At 52.4% G+C, this 20,018-nt stretch overlaps 1 protein-coding gene and 1 long non-coding RNA gene across 3 annotated transcripts in view; both read right to left on the reverse strand.

The window, feature by feature from the left end:
- GALNT16 (polypeptide N-acetylgalactosaminyltransferase 16) overlaps positions 1–9,853 on the reverse strand; it is a 72,259-nt gene extending 62,406 nt beyond the window's left edge. The window contains exon 1 of one of the 2 annotated variants that reach the window (XM_064143542.1): positions 9,250–9,853. In XM_064143542.1, coding sequence (XP_063999612.1) covers positions 9,250–9,456 — 207 coding nt within the window. In that variant the 5' untranslated portion in view covers positions 9,457–9,853. The remainder of the gene's footprint in view (positions 1–9,249) is intronic. The other variant, XM_064143549.1, reaches the window with a different exon arrangement.
- Positions 9,854–12,740: 2,887 nt separating this feature from the next.
- LOC135180623 (uncharacterized) lies at positions 12,741–19,525 on the reverse strand. Its single transcript, XR_010304510.1, has 3 exons — positions 19,468–19,525; positions 19,105–19,229; positions 12,741–12,923 (listed from the first exon to the last, which is right to left on the reverse strand). It is a non-coding gene; the product is annotated as an uncharacterized LOC135180623 (long non-coding RNA).
- Between the last annotated feature and the right edge of the window lie 493 nt (positions 19,526–20,018).

Genomic DNA, 20,018 nt, shown 5'->3' on the forward strand with positions numbered 1-20,018 from the left:
CCACAACTCTCTCAGCTGTCCTCATAGCCAGTGCCATGTTGCAGTATTCTTCCCCTCCAAATTAACCTTTGCTATTGATCATGCCTGCCCCTCTGCAAGCTCTCCCCACCCCATGCCACCTGCAAGCTGTCCCCATTCCATGTCATCTAGATGCACTGAGTCAGAGACAGTGAGACTTTTCCATCTTCAGGTTAACCATCACTCTCTGGATTATGGAGCCAACTAGGTTCAAACTGCAAGGATATTTCCATCAAGGCTGATCCAGCAGCCCTTGAAGACGAAGTGAGTGGCTGCTGGTCCAAATGGCACCTTTCTGCCCAGTCCCTCCACTGCAAGTCTATTTCCATCAAAGCTGCTCCAGGAAGCTGAGCTAAGTGGCTGCTGGTCCAAATGGCACCTTTCTACCCAGTCCCTCCACTCAGTGCTGAACTGGAGCCATAAGAGTAGTAAGCACACCAGCAACCTTTAACCTGATTGACATCTTAACAGAGGAAAGCTCCTCCAAGTACTTCAGCACTCAACAGATATGCCTTTAGCAGACTCCTCCTTCTGTAACATAAAGAACATTGTGCCAGAACTAGCTCCCAGCTGACTGCTCAGTTCTGGAGGGAAGCAGCAAGTGTGAAGAGTATTTATAGAACACTCATCACCAGCTTCTGTTTCCCTACACACATTCAAGCTTTTTGGTGACTGGGTTGAGCTGTGAGAGGCAACAAGTTTTAAACCAAGAGAGAAAGGAACTCCCTCAACTTTTTCAGTTGATGATGACTTTATGTCACCCTTCACAGTACACTCCCTTGGTACCAGGCAAGTGACAGAATCATCATCCCTCTCGCAGGCCCAGGTTAATACCAGGCTAGCAAGAAGAATTCTCTTTGCAGCCAGCTCACGTGAAGCAAAACATGCCAGAACGGTGTCTTCACCTCCACCCAAGTGCTTTAACCTTGAGTAAAAATGACAGAAGGGGCAACAGAGCAAAAATGCTTTTCCTCACAGCCAGCATCCACTGGAGACCAACCTGGCATTCGTTCCCGATTTCCCCCTACACTCCTTCTATTAAATACTCCTCACATCCTTCAGTACATTCTCATCCCATTTACTGGAAGATGACCCCCTCTGCTCTCAGGCCTCTCATGAAACAGCAGAGCTGTCTCCTGCTGCTGTGGGGCTGTACTGGCTCAGCCCCTGCCTCTTTTACAGCCAAAAAGGGAGGCAGTGCTCAAGGACAAGGAAATACAAGCATGGTTAGAGGACAGATGGGGAGAGGTCTTGGTAAGACTACTTTCTCCTGTGTTCATTGGCCTCCCAGGCACTGTTCCCACTGGCAGATGTCAAACTTTTGAGGAACAGTTGTCCACAGTAACCTGCAGAGATAAGATTAGCACCTTAACAGAGCAAGGCGGACACTAATAAGTGCTTGCAGGCTCTTAAATCAAACATTCTTACTTCTTTCAGCAAGGTATCACAGCTGTCCTAATACTCTCTCCTTCCAGCTGCATGGCCTGGGCAAGATCTTCTGAAGGACACAATCGATGACGTTCGTGGGACTGCAGCAATGTCTGGCAGAGCCCTTGAGAAGTGATTAACACCTCCTTTCCATCTCAGCTCAAAGGCAGAACTGCAGCGCAGGAAATGGCTTCACCAACTAACTTAGTCCTTCGGCTGAAAGAACTCGCAAAGCTCCAAGTGTTTACTTCCATTAACTGCTTCCATTCACCAAAGGAGACACAGAAGATTGGAATTCTTTAGGGCTTTGGGGTTTTCTTAAAGGGAAAAATACCGTTCTATAACAAAAAGCAGATAGCCATGTTTTCTGCCTTGAATCATAGAATCAGCCGGGTTGGAAGAGACCTCCAAGCTCATCCAGTCCAACCTAGCACCCAGCCCTGGCCAATCAACCAGACCATGGTACTAAGTGCCTCATCCAGGCTTTGCTTCAACACCTCCAGGGACAGTGACTCCATCACCTCCCTGGGCAGCCCATTCCAATGCCAATCACTCTCTGCCAACAACTTCCTCCTAACATCCAGCCTAGACCTCCCCAGAACCCTGGAACAGGCTGCCCAGGGGGGTTGTGGAGTCTCCCTCTCTGCAGTACTCAAATCCCACCTGGGTGCACTCCTGTCTGATCTGGTGTAGGAGAACTGAAATTGGTTGGTGAGCTGAGGTTGTGGAGTCTCCTTCCCTGGAGTCTGTCTGGATGTGTTTCTCTGTGATCTGTGCTGGATTGCGTGGTCCTGCTGTGGCAAGGGGGTTGGACTGGATGAGCTTTGGAGGTCCTTCCAGCCCCTGACATTCTGTGATTTTGTGATTCTTGAGCTTTGCATAGCCCATGGTCCTTCTCCTCTTCAGATGCCTTCAATTTAAATTAGAACCAAGACACCCAAGTGGCAGTCCCGTGTGTCCCAGCATAAAAGGGGCTGAGGTACCACCAGTGCCTGCATTGCCAGCACGGAAAGAGCTGAGGCAGGTCTCTGCAGGAGCAGTGCCCCTCAAGTAGCCAAAGGAAGGCAGCTGGAAAGGGAGCAGGCAGCTGCCCATCAAAACCCCAGGCTCTGCCACCACTGAGCAATTAGTCAAGACGCAGGAAGCACATCACGACATGGGCAATTTCTCTGCAAAGATGAGGCCCAGGAGCCCAATGTTGTCGTTTGTTTGCTTCTCACATTCCGTTTGTTTGTTTGTTGGTTAATGCGCTCCTACACAGCGATCTGCCTGCACAGCCAGAGGCACAGCTGGGACCTGAAAATCTGATGAAGGCAGTCCATCTCCTGTCTTTCATCACTTTTATTAGCTGCAAGAATATGAGATTATAAAAACCCCAGCTAAAGGTAGTGCACAGCCTTTCCTCATGGCTCCTGTTGTTCAGCACTGGCAGCAGCTCCTGCTGCAACGTTAACGTCTTTCTCTTGCAGCAGATTGTCCCTGCCCTGCTGTGATTCTGCTCATCACATCCTTAGCCCAAAGGTATACAAAGAATCATAGAATCAGTCAGGGTTGGAAGGGACCACAAGCATCATCTAGTTCCAACCCCCCTGCCATGGCCAGGGACACCCTACCCTAGAGCAGGCTGCACACAGCCTCAGCCAGCCTGGCCTTAAACACCTCCAGCCATGGAGCCTCAACCACCTCCCTGGGCAACACATTCCAGCCTCTCACCACTCTCATGCTCAACAACTTCCTCCTCACCTCCAGTCTCAATCTCCCCACCTCCAGCTTTGCTCCACTGCCCCCAGTGCTGTCACTCTCTGACAGCCTAAAAAGTCCCTCTCCAGCTTTTTTGCAGGCCCCAACTCAACCAAATGTTTTGCTGAAGCTCTCTTACCTCCAGCCTTTTACAAAGCTTGCAAGCTAAGCCTTGCAAAAGCCCTGCGAAGCAGATGAAAATCACCATTGACCTGAGGGTAATTGAGGCACAGCAGCCTGTAAGGAGGATGAGTCTGCAGCTCAGTCACTATGCCAGCCTGACTCTCAGCCCGCGGCTCTCCTTGCAGAGATGTCATTACCTTAACACAATAACATGGGATGTGGAGTGGCTCATAGTCCCTGTGCTCGGTGCTGCACAGACAGAACAGCATTGACTATGGACACAACAAGCCCCAGAGAGCCTATGACCCTCTAACAGGAGCTCATCCAGTCTCACCTAGCACCCAGCCCTGTCCAGTCAACCAGACCATGGCACTAAGTGCCTCATCCAGTCTTTTGCTTCAACACCTCCAGGCACAGCGACTCCACCACCTCCCTGGGCAGCCCATTCCAATGCCAATCACTCTCTCTGACAAAAACTTCCTCCTAACATCCAGCCTAGACCTCCCCTGGCACAGCTTGAGACTGTGTCCCCTTGTTCTGTTGCTGGGTGCCTGGCAGAAGAGCCCAACCACACCTGGCTACAGCCTCCCTTCAGGTAGCTGTAGACAGCAATGAGCTCTGCCCTGAGCCTCCTCTTCTGCAGGCTGCACACCCCCAGCTCCCTCAGCCTCTCCTCACAGGGCTGTGCTCCAGGCCCCTCACTGGATTCATCACCCTTCTCTGGACAATGCCAATGCAAGAAATCAGTGCTCTGCTCCATTCTGTTGTTTTTTTTGGGGGGGGGGTGAGGGGGGGGGTGCGTTTATTTATTTAAGATCCACCTCAGTTCCCAGAGTTAAATCCCCAAAGCTCCAGGCATGCCTCTAGGCAAGCACACAAGCCTAGCAGCCCCTGGGGCTTCAGGCATGCAAGTCCCTGGAAAATGGTAGCATTTACCAATCCACAAAAGCTGCAGCTTATGCCAGCTGTGAGAGGAACAATGTCCCCTGAAAGCTGTGCACAGCGGGAATGTGATGATGGGATGGGAGTAAAACAATTCAGGAATGAATGGTAAAGATCAGCAGACATCTACCTGCTCCTTGCCCGTGGCCCAAGACAACAGAAAGCAAACGCAGCAGAGTGCACTTTTTGGACAGCTTAGTTAAGTTGACCAAGATCAAAAAAGCATAGGTTGAGTTGCTCTGACATGGAGGCCAACACAAGAGACAAACTCACCCGTTTGGCTACTCAGAGAAGAGGTAAACCCCAGCCAAAGCAAGCAGATGTCTTTCCTCAACAGCTTGCTTGATGCCTGCAGACACCTCCTGTTCTCAGAAGCACATTCCAGAGGAGCCTCCTGCTTAGTGTCTCACCACAGGTAAGTGAGCCTGACTGCAACGATGTTTGCAGAGCATTTAAAAACCTCTCCTACATGGGAAATAGACACCTTGGTCTCAGCTCCCCCGTGAACATTTTACAGGGCTGAACACAGGGCAAGGAGCAGTCAGGAGAGCTGAGCCAAGGCAACACAGTGTTTCAGGGGTTCTCAGCTGCCAAACTCAATCCACTGGGAGGGGTCACAGAAGAACAAATCAGGTCACAAAAGGAGGCAGGGCAAAGAGGCAACAAGCCTGCTCCACAGAGCAATTAGGCACCAGCATGTTTCACAGCATCTAAATAACAACACCCTTCTGTCTCCCTCTTCCAGATGCATTGCTGCACTCCTACCACCCTAGAGAGGTCAGCAAGGGGCAGAAGCCTGTAGGCAGCCTCTCACATCCAGCTTTTGACTGGCAAATGGGAGCAAATCATAGAATCATAGAATCAGCCATGTCAGAAGAGACCTCCAAGCTCATCCAGCCCAACCTAGCACCCAGCCCTGGCCAATCAAACCAGACCACGGCATTAAGTGCCTCATTCAGGCTTTGCTTCAACACCTCCAGGCACAGTGACTCCACCACCTCCCTGGGCAGCCCATTCCAATGCCAATCACTCTCTCTGACAACAACTTCCTCCTAACATCCAGCCTAGACCTCCCCTGCCACAACTTGAGACTGTGTCCCCTTGTTCTGTTGCTGGGTGCCTGGCAGAAGACACCAACCCCACCTGGCTACAGCCTCCCTTCAAATAGTTGTAGAGAGCAATGAGCTCTGCCCTGAGCCTCCTCTTCTGCAGGCTGCACACCCCCAGCTCCCTCAGCCTCTCCTCACAGGGCTCTGCTCCAGGCCCCTCCCCAGCCCTGCTGCCCTCTCTGGACACCTTCCAGAACATCAACATCTCTCTTCAACTGGGGGCCCCAAATACTCCCATTTTCAGCTCACAGTCAAGAGCAAAATTCCTCCTGCAAAGCTACCTATAAGGCATCCCTCTAACAAGGTCTGGCCACACAACAGCAATGGCCTTGATCTCTTCAACGGGACAAGGCTACATTGGGCCAGCTTCCCGTGCTGTAGTCTTTAGACGCAGCAGAACAAAGTCCTGGGCTTGGCCCACAAATGCTGTGCTGAAGCAGATGAGCAGCATGTAGCAAATAATTAAATGCCTGTAGTGTGGAAATGACACCAAAGTCCTTCCAAAGCACACAGTGCAGAGCTTCTGCCTCCAGGATATGTCCAAGAACCAGGAAGCAACCTCCAGTCTGGAAAGAGCAGAAAAGAGCACAGAGCAGGTGTTGATCTGTTGGAGGGTAGGAAAGCCTTGTGCAAGGACCTGGCCAGGCTGGATGGGTGGGCAGAGGCCAATGGGATCAGATTTAACAAGGCCAAGTGCAGGGTTCTACACTTTGGCCACAACAACCCCAAGCAGAACTACAGGCTGGGGACAGAGTGGCTGAGAGCAGCCAGGCAGAGAGGGACCTGGGCGTGCTGGTAGACAGGAGCTGAAGATGAAGCAGCAGTGTGCCCAGGTGGGCAGCAGAGCCAATGGCATCCTGGGCTGGCTCAGGAACAGTGTGGCCAGCAGGACAAGGGAGGTTCTTCTGCCCCTGGACTCAGCACTGCTCAGGCCACAGCTTGAGTGCTGTGTCCAGTTCTGGGCTCCTCAATTCAAGAGAGATGTTGAGGTGCTGGAAGGGGTCCAGAGAAGGGCAGCAAGGCTGGGGAGGGGCCTGGAGCAGAGCCCTGTGAGGAGAGGCTGAGGGAGCTGGGGGTGTGCAGCCTGCAGAAGAGGAGGCTCAGGGCAGACCTCACTGCTGTCTACAACTCCCTGAAGGGACATTATAGCCAGGTGGGGTTGGAAGGGACCCAAGGAGATCATCCAGTCCAACTCCCTGCCGGAACAGGACAATACTATGTAACACAGATCACAGAGGAACACATTCAGACAGGCCTTGAAAGGGTCCAGAGAATAAGACTCCACAACCTCTCTGGGCAGCCTGTGCCAGTGCTCTAGAACCCTTCCAGGAAAGAAGTTCCCCCTTGTGTTGAGGCAGAACCTCTTTTGCTGCAACTTACACCCATTGCTCCTTGTCCTATCCCAGGGAGCAGTGAGCAGAGCCTGTCCCCCCTCTTCTGGCAGCCTTCAGATACTTATAAACATTTATCAAATCCCCTCTAAGTCTTCCCTTTTCCAGACTAAACAGCCTCAGGTCCCTCAGCCTCTCCTCATAAGCCATGCCCTCCAGTCCCCTCATCGCCCTCTGCTGGACCCTCTCCAGCAGATCCCTGTCCCTCTTCAACTGGGGAGCCCAAAACTGAACACAGTATTCAAGATGAGGTCTCAGCAAGGCAGAGTAGAGGGGGAGGAGAACCTCCCTTGATCTGCTGGACACTCCTCCTAATACAGCCCAGGATCCCATTGGCCTTCTTGGCCACAAGGGCACATTGCTGTGCCATGGGTAACTTGTTAGCCACGAGGACCCCCAGGTCCCTCTCCACAGGGCTGCTCTCCAGCAGGTCACCTCCCAGCCTGGACTGCTGCAGTTTATTATTATTTCTTATATTATTTATTAGTTGAACCATGCCCATCTCTGTCAAGTGGCTCAGGAGAAGGTCCTCCTTCCTCACAGCCCCTGTCAGCCACGAAGATTGGGAGTTAACCTCTGCTGGAGCTGGCAGACACTGGAACCCAAGTTACAGAGGGATGGGACAAGCAAAGGATGATTATTTTTCCCCACCGAGGGATTTCAGGCACGAAGCAGAGTTGGGATGCTTTACGTTGCTTTGCAATGAGGACCAGATTTGGAGCAGCTGTTGCACAGCACTGTAGCTTGTCAGGAGAGGCTTTGTGGTTAGCCATGATCACATCCTGCCTTCCCGCAAACAGCGGCAATACAGCAACGGGCAGCGTTGCCACAGCATCCTCTTCCTAAGCATTCTAAGGTGCTTGTCAGATGGTATGGGCTCATATAACCTCAAGCTCCCCGAGAGGGAGTAAATGAAATGCAATTTAACCTATTTTTTTTCTGAAGGGATAGGCAGGAGAACAGGGAAATGAAACTGCCTGAGCAGCATCCTCAAGCACATGTAGAAACCAGGCGCCTAGGGGTAGCTTCCACCGCTGCCAAGCTGGAATGCAACAGTCAGCCGCACTCCGAACCCTCCGCTTCTTCAACTCGGACAGCCGGGGAGCGTTCCGCAGCATGCACAAAGGGCCAAAGCAGCGACGGCACTGCCCTGGGAGCCACCGTATGAATTTTCACAGTCCTGCTCTGCAGAGGGTCTGACAGCAGAGCAGCCTGAGCTGCCGGCAGCCCCTAGCTCTAACGAGCAGCGAACATCACCTGCCCAGCAGCCTCAGTTTTTGACTTTTGAGTGTCAGCACCTGCAAGCAATGGCTGAGGGGCTCAGCTGAAGGGTTTCCACTCTGCCGCTTAAGGACTGGAGCTGCTTTGGCAGTATTTTCCTAACGTTCGTGAGGCTTACCCAACACCCACCCACACACCTGCCACCCCACTTTTACAGGTGGAGAAGAGAGACACAGGCCAGAAATCCCAGTGCCAGTTAAAGACGGAAAGGGAGCGCCCCAGTGCCTGGCCCCTGCTCCAAGCCTGACCGGGCTGCTGCTTTTGTTCGCTTCCATGCGTGCGTAACCAGCTGATAAATGGATTTGCAGCCAAAGAGTGACACACAGCGCAGTTCCACGGCTGCTTCAGCCACATAGCTCCTGGGAATGGTGTTGCTGGGCCACTTTTGCTCCAGTGGCTGCTTTATTCTTTCTATTTAGCTACTGCATGGAGTTAAGGGAGCTTTTTTGCTGCTCTTGGAGTGAATCAGGACGAATCTCCTCCACAGAGAAAGCAGAAAGGTCCTCATCATCCTTAAGTCAGTAAGCTCGATTTTACAAGGATGCTTGAGCCTTAGAGTGAAGAGCTTGGGGCTTTCAAAGCAGGTGCGAAGTAGCTCATCAGGGCAGCACTACCAGCCCTCGGGCTAGGATGGAGTCTTGAGGACTGCCCCCATCTCCCAACCCGTCTGGACCCCAGCCCGAGCCCGACTAGTGGACTGTTATCTCCGTCTCGAAGCAGACAAAACTCATGAGCCGGGGCCGGGTCCCCCATCCGTCAGCAAAACGGACAGCGCTGAGACGAGAGCTGCTTGCATCCCCCAGCCCGGCGGCCAGAGCCTGGCTGCCCGGAGGAAGGTCATGGCTTTTATCCGGCCCTGACGCGATCGTGTGTGCACACATGGATGTACGTATGCGCCTCTCGAACGCGAACCAAAAAAGCTTCCAGCTGCTTCACACACACACAACCTTTTTCCTCCGCCAAGGGCAGTGGCTTTCAGCAAAAGGCGTAGAGCCCGATCGAGCCGGCAGGCAACTCGCCGACACTTTACCCCGGGCGTTCGCTACTCTGTTCTTCCCGGGTCTGCCCACCCTGCTCCCCGACCGTATCGGCTACCATGGTGACAGGCACGGATGCTACTGTAAATACAGAGCAGCCCGAAGGCGAGGCGAGCCCTTCCCGCTCCCCTGCACCCCGCCGCGGCCGGGCAGGATGCTCAGCGGCCGCGGCTCACTCACGCTTAAGGGAACGGTCCTCTCCTCCCGCCGGACCTCCAGCCTGCCGTCCGTCCTCTGCCCTCTCCGGGCGCCGCCGCCGCCACTGCTGCTGGACCTGCCGGCGGCCGCCGCCGAGCGGGGCTTGTTGTCCTGCCATAAGTAGTAGAAAGTGCCCAGGATCCAGGCGACGGTCAGGATGGCGATGGCATTGGCCCTGATCCTCCTCATGCCGAGCGCCCCGGGGGAGCCTGGGAGAGCTGCCGCCACGGGCAGGGGCGACTGCGGGAGGAACGGGAGGAGGCGGCGGAGCGGCGGCAGCTTCCTCCGCACCGCTTACGGCTGCGGCCCCGCGCCGCCCAGCCGCCGCCGGGTCCTAGCGCCTCACCCCGCCGCTCCGCCGCAGGGGGCGGGGGGCTCAGCGCCGCCTCCGCCGGGCCGGGGCTGGCCCGCTGGCTGCGGGAGTGCCGCTGAGAATGCGCTCGGCTGAAGCGGGGCGGGGGGCGGCATCGTCGGGAAAGGGGCGCTATGAGGCGGCGGCAAGAGCCCCCACGGCGGGGACCGGGACTCTGCGAGGCAGCTGCTGGGACGCGAGTGACACGGAGGCTTGTGTCCTTGCACCCCTAGCCCTTGGTGCCTCGTCACCAGGCAGCAGGTACTGTGTCATAGAGCAGATGGCCGCGGAGAGTGCGCCCAGGCAGCCTTGGCACACGGGATCTAGGCACCCGTTCCATGGAAATGGGCACATTCCCAGCAGCATCCTGCACCCAGGTTGGTGTGGTTCACAGAAACTAAGCTCTTGGGCTGCCAATGGACCAAGGGCCCACTGCCAGCACTGCCACGCACATCTACCAAGCCCCTGTGTCATCTAGCAAGCACCACAGCCACGAGGCCTTCCAAGCCTGTGGAAGCATGGCGATGGTACCATTCCACATCACAGGGCACTGCCCAGGCTGCAGCAGTAAACACCTCACTGAATCACAGACCACCCGGCTGCTAAAACCATGCTGCAGCTAGGCACAGTGCAGCTGCTCTGCAGCTAGGGCTTTAGGGTTTGAGAGGGCAGGAAGAAACACCAACTCCACCAGCAAAGACAGGTGCTTAGAGCGTGTTGGTGCCTCCACAGCACCTGATGAGTGGATTAGAACTGCAGCACAGAAAATTTGCATCAGGGCTTCTAAATGACCTTTAGCCTACCTTTCTCCTGGCCAGACCCCTATAAATGTCATTAAATTCTACCCTCCAAAATGCCCTTTCAAGTTTACCTGCACACCAGTTATTTCCTGAGGCATGGTACAAAAGCACTGATGCAGAGCACAGAACTGCACTGTGATAGCACTCAGCACAGAAAGTTATTGCTGAGACCACCACTTCCCAAGGCTGCAGCATGGCTCCACTTGAGCCTCCCTGAAAGTGTTAAAAAGCCTCTTACATCCTCCTAAGAATCTTCCCCTGTAATCCTCCAGAGTGAGTCCAGAGGAGGCTACCAATATGCTCAGAGGGCTGCAGCAGCTCTGCTTCAAGGATAGGCTGAGAGAGCTGGGGCTCTGCAGCCTGGAGAAGAGAAAGCTTTGAGGAGACCTTGGAGTGGCCTTGCAGGATCTGAAACAGGCTGCAGGAGGGCTGGGGAGGGACTATTGACAAGGTCTCATTAATGACAGGATGAGGAGGAATGGGTTTAAACTGGCAGAGAGGAGACTGAAACTGGATGTTAGGAAGAAGGTGTTTGCAGTGAGGGTGGTGAGACACTGTCACAGCTTGCCCAGGGAGGTTGTGGAGCACAGAAGCACAGAATATGATCTTCAATCACATTCTGTGCTTCTGTGCTCCACAACCTCCCTGGAGGTGTTCGAGGCCAGGTTGGATGAGGCCTTGAGTGACCTGTTCTAGTGAGAGGTGTCCCTGCCTATGACATGGGGTTGGAACTGGCTGAGCTTTGAGGTCCCTTCCAACCTAAACCATTCTATGATTCTAACCACTCATGCCTCATGAGGAGAGGCTGAGGGACCTGGGGATGCTTGGTCTGGAGAAGAGAAGACTTAGAGGGGATTTAATAGACATTCATAAATATCTGTGGGCTGGGGTGTGGGGGGATGGAGGAGCTGGGACAGGCTCTGCTCACTGCTCCCTGGGATAGGACAAGGAGCAATGGATGGAAGCTGCAGCACAGGAGGTTCCAGCTCAACACAAGGGGGAACTTCTTTCCTGGAAAGGTCCCAGAGCACTGGCACAAGCTCCCCAGAGGCTGTGGAGTCTCCTTCTCTGGAGCCTTTCAAGGCTTGTCTGGATGTGTTCCTGTGTGACCTGAGCTAGACTGTGTGGTCCTGCTGTGGCAGAGGAGTTGGACTGGATGATCTCCTTGGGTCCCTTCCAACCCCTGACATGCTGTGAGCCTGTGACCCACAGCTTCCATGTCAGCTGATCATACCCAATGGAGGAAGTTTGAAGCATTCCAGGCAAAGCCAAGTCATCCAAGGAATCAAGAAAACCTTTGTCCCACTGACACAAGTAACCCATGGAGGCTGCTACTGGATGTGGTCTCTCTTTCACTGTCCTACAAAAACAGGGTGCAGCTGCTCTCGTGTGTGGATTTGGATCCAGCAGCTACCTGGGTTGCAGAAGGGCATGAAGAGAGGCAGAGGAGCTGCATTTGGGATCAGAAGAGGGAAAGATACATTTCATTTCCCTGTGACTCTCACACAGTCTCCTCTTTCACCACTGTGCAGATGACAGCAGACTTGGCTCGATTCCTTCTCAGTCTCTTCTCAGCATCCTGCAAGATCCACTGCAGTAAAGCAAACCATTCCAGTGGCATGTGAAAGGAGAGGAAGCCCTCTGCACCAGCTTGAACCAAACAGATCACCCATCCTGTCTTTCCAAGCACACTTCTTCCCCTTTCTACTACACTCATTCCTTCTCCCACTGCCCTCCCTGCTAGCACACCCTACCAGCTGCTTTGCTGCCACTAGTGCCTGCCCAAACCACATCTAACCACATTATGTCATCTTGATGGTGATCCCCACCTGCTGACAAGCATCTCAACCAAGCTTCTAACACTCAAGAAGTCCTCTGCAAGGTCTGTGCAGCATCCCCACTTTTCTTCTGAGAAGAAACCCAGTTCCCTGACTCTCCAGATTCCCCAGGGACAACACTGGTTTGAGCACTTTTTCCTCCCAGAGTTGATACCACCTTCTGGACAGAGATACCATAGAATCAGTCAGAGTTGGAAGGGACCACAAGGATCAGCCAGTTCCAACCCCCCTGCCATGGGCAGGGACACCCTACCCTAGAGCAGGCTGCCCACAGCCTCATCCAGCCTGGCCTTAAACACCTCCAGCCATGGGGCCTCAACCACCTCCCTGGGCAGCCCATTCCAGCCTCTCACCACTCTCATGCTCAACAACTTCCTCCTCACGTCCAGTCTGAACCTACCCACGCCCATCTTTGCTCCATTCCCCCTAATCCTGTCACTACAGGACAGGGAGGGAGGAATACAAACAGCCACATGGAGGAAATTTATGTGGGCTTTGAGAACCTTATTTATAATCACCAAGGCCTTCATCAGCATCACCTTCAAAGCAAACAGATCTCCTGGGACCATAAATGCTCAAAACTGCTCTCAAGGAGCCGTTTTTGTGTCTTTGGCTGCCAGCCTTGGTTACAACATCCAGGAGAACAGATCCAGCATCCCAAATTGCCTGAGGAAAAAAAAAAAAGGAGCAGATCTTTGCTGCAGGGGAAAAGACAAGCATTGTCCTGATTTGTCCTCAGAAAAGCAAAGGAAATGTGCCTGCTTTGTAGTTATGGTGAGACACAGTGCATGTTTTTTTTGCAGTCATCTGACATAAAATGTAGCTGAGCTTTCAACTCTGAAACATCTGGAGAATGCCCAGAGGTTCTTCCTTGGCACTGCTCTGATCTGAGAAATCAGGTCTGCTCTATCTGTGGCCCCCAGGCATGGAAGAGCCGTTTGAAACAGGAACAGAAGGTCTGTCTAGAGTCTCAAACAGCCTGGATAAAGTCATCCAGAGTTTATCTGAGAGCACTTCAAGAGAATTGCATTGGGGTTCAAGGGGTGGAACAGGTCATGCTCCAGAGATAAACAAGAGTGGCATGTCACTCTGCTGGGAGGAGAGGACTTGCTTAGGGAAGGGTAGCTCTGCATTCCTGCAGCCAGCTGGGAGCTGAGCTGCCCTTCCCATGCAAGTACCGTGCTGGGTAGCTCTGCTCACTGCGAGTGCTACAGACTGAAGATCCATAAGGTCATGTGTTTTGCCCACGTCTTTTTCCCTTTGGGCTTCAAGGCTTTTCTCCCTGTAGCCCTCCAGCTGCAAGAGCTCCTACTCTTCATTCTCACTTCAAACCCTATCCATACATGCAGCTGAGACAGCTCTGATACTTTTCTTAGCTAAGCCTCTGTAATGGCTCCTGGCTGAGTTGTGCAAGGGAAGAGCAGCCTCAGTTCAGGGACTTCACACGAGAGAAGTAAGTTTGCAGATGGCACCAAGCTATGAGCAGATGTTGAAGGGTAGAAGAGCCCTGAAGAGGAACCTGGCCAGGCTGCATGGGTGGGCAGAGGCCAATGGGATGAGATTTAACAAGGCCAAGTGCAGGGTTCTACACTTTGGCCATAACAATCCCAAGCAGTACTACAGGCTGGGGACAGAGTGGCTGAGAGCAGCCAGGCAGAGAGGGACCTGGGGGTACTGGGAGAGAGGAGCTGAAGATGAGGCAGCAGTGTGCCCAGGTGGCCAAAAAGGCCAATGGCATCCTGAGCTGGCTCAGGAGCAGTGTGGCCAGCAGGACAAGGGAGATTCTTCTGCCTCTGTGCTCAGCACTGCTCAGGCCACAGCTTGAGTGCTGTGTCCAGTTCTGGGCTCCTCAATTCAAGAGAGATGTTGAGGTGCTGGAAGGTGTCCAGAGAAGGGCAGCAAGGCTGGGGAGGGGCCTGGAGCAGAGCCCTGTGAGGAGAGGCTGAGGGAGCTGGGGGTGTGCAGCCTGCAGAAGAGGAGGCTCAGGGCAGACCTCTTTGCTGTCTGCAGCTCCCTGAAGGGAGGCTGTAGCCAGGTGGGGGTTGAAAATCATAGAATCAAGCAGGTTGGAAGAGACCTCCAAGCTCAGTCAGCCCAACCTAACACCCACCCCTGGCCAATCAACCAGACCATGGCACTAAGTGCCCCAGCCAGGCTTGGCTTCAACACTTCAGGGACGGTGACTCCACCACCTCCCTGGGCAGCCCATTCCAATGCCAATCACTCTCTCTGGCAACAACTTCCTCCTAACATCCAGCCTAGACCTCCCCTAACAGAACTTGAGACTGTGTCCCGTTGTTCTGTTGCTGCTTGCCGGAGAGAAGAGACCAACCCCACCTGACTTGGAGGTCTCTTCAAACCTGTAGTGTTGCTTGGGATTGTTGTGGCCAAAGTTCAGAACCCTGCACTTGGCCTTGTTCAATCTCATCCCATTGGCCTCTGCCCACCCATGCAGCCTGGCAAGGTTCTCTGCAGGGCTCTCCTACCCTCCAACAGCTCCACACCTGCTCCTAGCTTGGTGTCATCTGCAACCTTACTGATGCTGGACTCAATTCCCTGCTCCCAATCATCAATAAAGATATTGAACAGGGCTGTGCCAAACACTGATCCCTGGGGCACACCACTTGTGCCAGCTGCCAACTGGATGTGGCACCATTCACCACCACTCCCTGGGCCCAGCCCTCCAGCCACTTCTTGACCCATTCCAGAGTGAATCTGTCCAAGCCACAAGCTGCCAGCTGTGCCAGGAGCTTGTTGTGGCAGATGGTGTAAAAGGCTTTGATGGAGTCCAGGTAGACTCCTGTGATTCTATGATTCTAATCTTCCTGGAAGTTCAAGGCTCACGCAGCTCAGCGTAGCTACCAGCTTAGTGCTTGTAGCAGTGCTTTTGGCTGTCAGGCAGGAGCAGCTTGAAGTGCTCCTCTGGCAGAATGGTGGAATTCCTGTCTTTCATTGCAGGGGGAATTCCATGTGCAAACACAGCAAGCTGGGAAAATAAACCTGTGAAAAATATCCTCCTCAGTTTCTCACACAACCCCTATAAGGGGCTCCTGCCCTGCACAGCAGACTGAGGTCTGAGTTAAGTGGGAGGAGAAATGTTTCACTTTCCTGAAAGTCACAGCAAAGTATCATAGAATCACAGAATGCTTTAGGTTGGAAGGGACCTCAAGGATCAGCCAGTTCCAACCCCCTGCCACAGGCAGGGACACCTCCCACTAGAACAGGTCTCTCAAGGGCTCGTCCAGCCTGGCCTTGAACACCTCCAGGGAGGTTCCTAAGTCCAGTTTCAATCTCCCCTCTGCCAGTTTAAACCCATTCTTCCTTGTCCTGTCATTACCAGACCTTCTCAGTAGTCCCTCCCCAGCCCTCCTGTAGCCCCTTCAGACCCTGCAAGGCCACTCCAAGGTCTCCCCAAAGCCTTCTCTTCTCCAGGCTGCAGAGCCCCAACTCTCTCAGCCTGTGCTCATAGCAGAGCTGCTGCAGCCCTCTCAGCATCTTTATGGCCTCCTCTGGACTGGCTCCAACAGTTCCATGCCCTTGTGTAGGGGGCTCCAGAACTGCACCCAGGACTCCAGACGAGGTCTGACAAGAGATGTGTTTATTGTTGAAGCTCTACCACTCAAAATAGCTTAGACAATTAAAGGGAAAACTTCCCAAAACATTCCAGCGCTGGCACCGGGCGTGAGAAACTGCAGGCTGAGGGGAGGCCAGAAATAAGAGCCATGGATCAGTCACCTCCAGGGACATTGCAATGCCCCCATGATCAGGCTTAATCCCACAGCTTCTGCCTGCCAAGGTTGAGCTCCATGTTCAGTTGCCACCCCACCTGGCAACTGGAGCACAGCAAAAAGCCAGGGAAGAGGCTGGAGTCCAGAAGGCATCAGGCATCTCTGCATGTCAGGAGCAGGACTTAGGCAGCTCAACATGGGATTTAAGCTATGTCAGTCTCTGCCTTTTCCAGCTGTGTTATATTGGAACAGTTAAATCCAGCTGGCAGCCAGGCACTAGTGGTGTTCCTCAGGGATCTGTATTGGAACCACTTCATTTTAACATCTGCATTGATGACCTTGGTTCAGGCACATCAGTAAGTTTGCAGACAACACTAAGTTAGGTGGCAACGTTGAGTGAAGGTAGAGAGGCTCTGCAGAGGGACTTGGATAGGCTTAGATCCGTGGGCCAGCATTAATGGGATGAATTTCAACAAGGCCAAATGCCAGATCCAGCACTTAGGTCACAACCCCAAACAATGCTGTGGCTGGAAAGCTGCTGGCAGAAAGGGACCTGGGGGTTGCAATAGACAGGAGCTGACTGTGAGCCAGCAGTGTGCCCAGGCAGCTGAGTGTGAGCCAGCAGTGTGCCCAGGCAGCCAAGAAGGCCAGTGGCACCCTGGCTTGGATTAAAAATGCTGTTCCCAGCAGGAGCAGGGAGAGGATTGTCTCCTTGGACTCTGCTGTGGTGAGGCCACAGCTCAAGTGTTGTGTTCAGTTTTGGGCACCACAATACAAGAGAGATGTGGAGGTGCTGGAGCAGGTTCAGAGGAGGGCAACGAAGCTGTCAAGAGCCTGGAGAATAAATCTGATGAGGAGAGACTGAGGGAGCTGGGGATGGTTAGTGTGAGGAAGAGGAGGCTGAGGGCAGACCTCACCACATTATGTGATTCTGCCAACCTCCCTAGGCAACCTGTGCCAGTGTTTCACTACCCTCACTGGAAAGAACTTCTTCCTGGTGAAGAAAAAGAGGAGGTGAAGAAAAAGAGGAGGTGAAGAAAAAGAGGAGGTGAAGAAAAAGAGGAGGTGAAGAAAAAGAGGAGGTGAAGAAAAAGAGGAGGTGAAGAAAAAGAGGAGGTGAAGAAAAAGAGGAGGTGAAGAAAAAGAGGAGGTGAAGAAAAAGAGGAGGGGAAGAAAAAGAGGAGGTGAAGAAAAAGAGGAGGTGAAGAAAAAGAGGAGGTGAAGAAAAAGAGGAGGTGAAGAAAAAGAGGAGGTGAAGAAAAAGAGGAGGTGAAGAAAAAGAGGAGGTGAAGAAAAAGAGGAGGTGAAGAAAAAGAGGAGGTGAAGAAAAAGAGGAGGTGAAGAAAAAGAGGAGGTGAAGAAAAAGAGGAGGTGAAGAAAAAGAGGAGGTGAAGAAAAAGAGGAGGTGAAGAAAAAGAGGAGGTGAAGAAAAAGAGGAGGTGAAGAAAAAGAGGAGGTGAAGAAAAAGAGGAGGTGAAGAAAAAGAGGAGGTGAAGAAAAAGAGGAGGTGAAGAAAAAGAGGAGGTGAAGAAAAAGAGGAGGTGAAGAAAAAGAGGAGGTGAAGAAAAAGAGGAGGTGAAGAAAAAGAGGAGGTGAAGAAAAAGAGGAGGTGAAGAAAAAGAGGAGGTGAAGAAAAAGAGGAGGTGAAGAAAAAGAGGAGGTGAAGAAAAAGAGGAGGTGAAGAAAAAGAGGAGGTGAAGAAAAAGAGGAGGTGAAGAAAAAGAGGAGGTGAAGAAAAAGAGGAGGTGAAGAAAAAGAGGAGGTGAAGAAAAAGAGGAGGTGAAGAAAAAGAGGAGGTGAAGAAAAAGAGGAGGTGAAGAAAAAGAGGAGGTGAAGAAAAAGAGGAGGTGAAGAAAAAGAGGAGGTGAAGAAAAAGAGGAGGTGAAGAAAAAGAGGAGGTGAAGAAAAAGAGGAGGTGAAGAAAAAGAGGAGGTGAAGAAAAAGAGGAGGTGAAGAAAAAGAGGAGGTGAAGAAAAAGAGGAGGTGAAGAAAAAGAGGAGGTGAAGAAAAAGAGGAGGTGAAGAAAAAGAGGAGGTGAAGAAAAAGAGGAGGTGAAGAAAAAGAGGAGGTGAAGAAAAAGAGGAGGTGAAGAAAAAGAGGAGGTGAAGAAAAAGAGGAGGTGAAGAAAAAGAGGAGGTGAAGAAAAAGAGGAGGTGAAGAAAAAGAGGAGGTGAAGAAAAAGAGGAGGTGAAGAAAAAGAGGAGGTGAAGAAAAAGAGGAGGTGAAGAAAAAGAGGAGGTGAAGAAAAAGAGGAGGTGAAGAAAAAGAAGAGGTGGTCATGAAGTGATGTCATGAAAACGAAGTGACGAAGACAAAGTGACAAAGACATTACATCCATCAGAGTAACAGAGCAGGGCAGATTGACACTATTTAAATGTCCTCATTTCAGGACTAACTTTTTTTCCTTCCTCAAGGTGAATGCTTTAGAAATGCTGAACAAAATGACTTAATAGAATCATAGAATCTACCAGTTTGGAAGAGACCTCCAAGCTCAGCCAGTACAACCTAGCACCCAGCCCTAGCCAAGCAACCAGACCATGGCACTAAGTGCCCCAGCCAGGCACTGCTTCAACACCTTCAGGCACAGTGACTCCACCACCTCCCTGGGCAGCCCATTCCAATGCCAATCACTCTCCCTGACAACAACTTCCTCCTAACATCCAGCCTAGACCTCCCCTGGCACAACTTGAGACTGTGTCCCCTTGTTCTGTTGCTGGTTGCCTGGCAGAAGAGACCAACCCCACCTGGCTACAGCCTCCCTTCAGGTAGCTGCAGACAGCAATGAGGTCTGCCCTGAGCCTCCTCTTCTGCAGGCTGCACACCCCCAGCTCCCTCAGCCTCTCCTCACAGGGCTGTGCTTCAGGCCTCTCACCAGCTTTGTCACCCTTCTCTGGACACATTCCAGTACCTCAACAATACGTATGGGGACACCTACTCCACACCCCTAGCTTAGTTTCAAACCCAAGTCAGATCTGTAGCAGATGCTATTCTCTCTGGAGCTGGCTCAAGGTAAAGAATAGATCTCCCACAGGAGCCAGTGCAATCCTGACCATTCCATCTTGGAGGTCACAGCAAGACCACAGAAATGTGCCAGCTGCAGCAAATGCACAACCACTCACCTGTGATTTCCCTGCAGCACCACAGCTTTCACCAGAGAGAGGGGACGAGAGAGGCTCTGTGCCACAGCTATATTGCTTCACAGCATGCTGAAGAGTGCTCACAGGTTATTCCAGCTCAATAAAATCTGTATGGACAAAAAATGATCACATTGATGGGCCACACTTTTAAAGCCCCATGTGCAGTCTCAGCCTGCTGCCATGCACCAGCCCGATACCAGCCTTTCCTGCCCCATCAGGAGCATTTTCCTGCTCTAGGCAGGCTCAGCCCCAGCTTCAGCTACAGAACAGGCTCCTCAGACGTGCACTGGACCCTCACATGCCATGTTCTTGCCCTAAGTGAGCAGTAGCAGCCTTTACACCTACCTCTCCAGGGATGAAAGAGAGCTCTTCTCAACCTTGCATCCTCAGGAGCAGCTGAGTGCAACAAGCTCAGAAGGAAAGAGGTACCAGGTGCCCCTTATCAGCAAGGCAGAGCTCGACAGGGCACAGCTGTGCTGCTCAGGCTTCTTAGTGGTAGCAGCTTCACTCTCCAAGCTCTGGCTTGTATGAGGCCACCCTTACCACCCTTATGGAAGTAAACTCTGAAGCCTAGCTTTGAAATTCAGTTCTCATGTCTAGGGTTTACAGCATCTCCCAGAGTATTTTTTTTACCTTCTGGTAGATGCTGAAGCATTTGCAGGAAGACAAAGATTTGGTCTCGCAGCTCGAGAGCAAAGATACAATTTCATGCAACTCTAATCTGAGCAGGGGTGCTAAGGGGAAGAGGCACATTTCATACTCCTCAGCTGGGCAGAGTGTGCTGCAGTTTTGCAAGGAAGAGCCCTTTGGGTTGTTGGTTTTTTTTTTTTGCAAGGCAAAACCTGCTGATTTTTACAGCACCTAAACAATGTCCATCAAAATGATAAAATAGGAAG

The sequence above is a fragment of the Pogoniulus pusillus genome, chromosome 1, assembly GCF_015220805.1.
Source record: "Pogoniulus pusillus isolate bPogPus1 chromosome 1, bPogPus1.pri, whole genome shotgun sequence".
In the NCBI taxonomy this organism is placed as follows: domain Eukaryota; kingdom Metazoa; phylum Chordata; class Aves; order Piciformes; family Lybiidae; genus Pogoniulus; species Pogoniulus pusillus.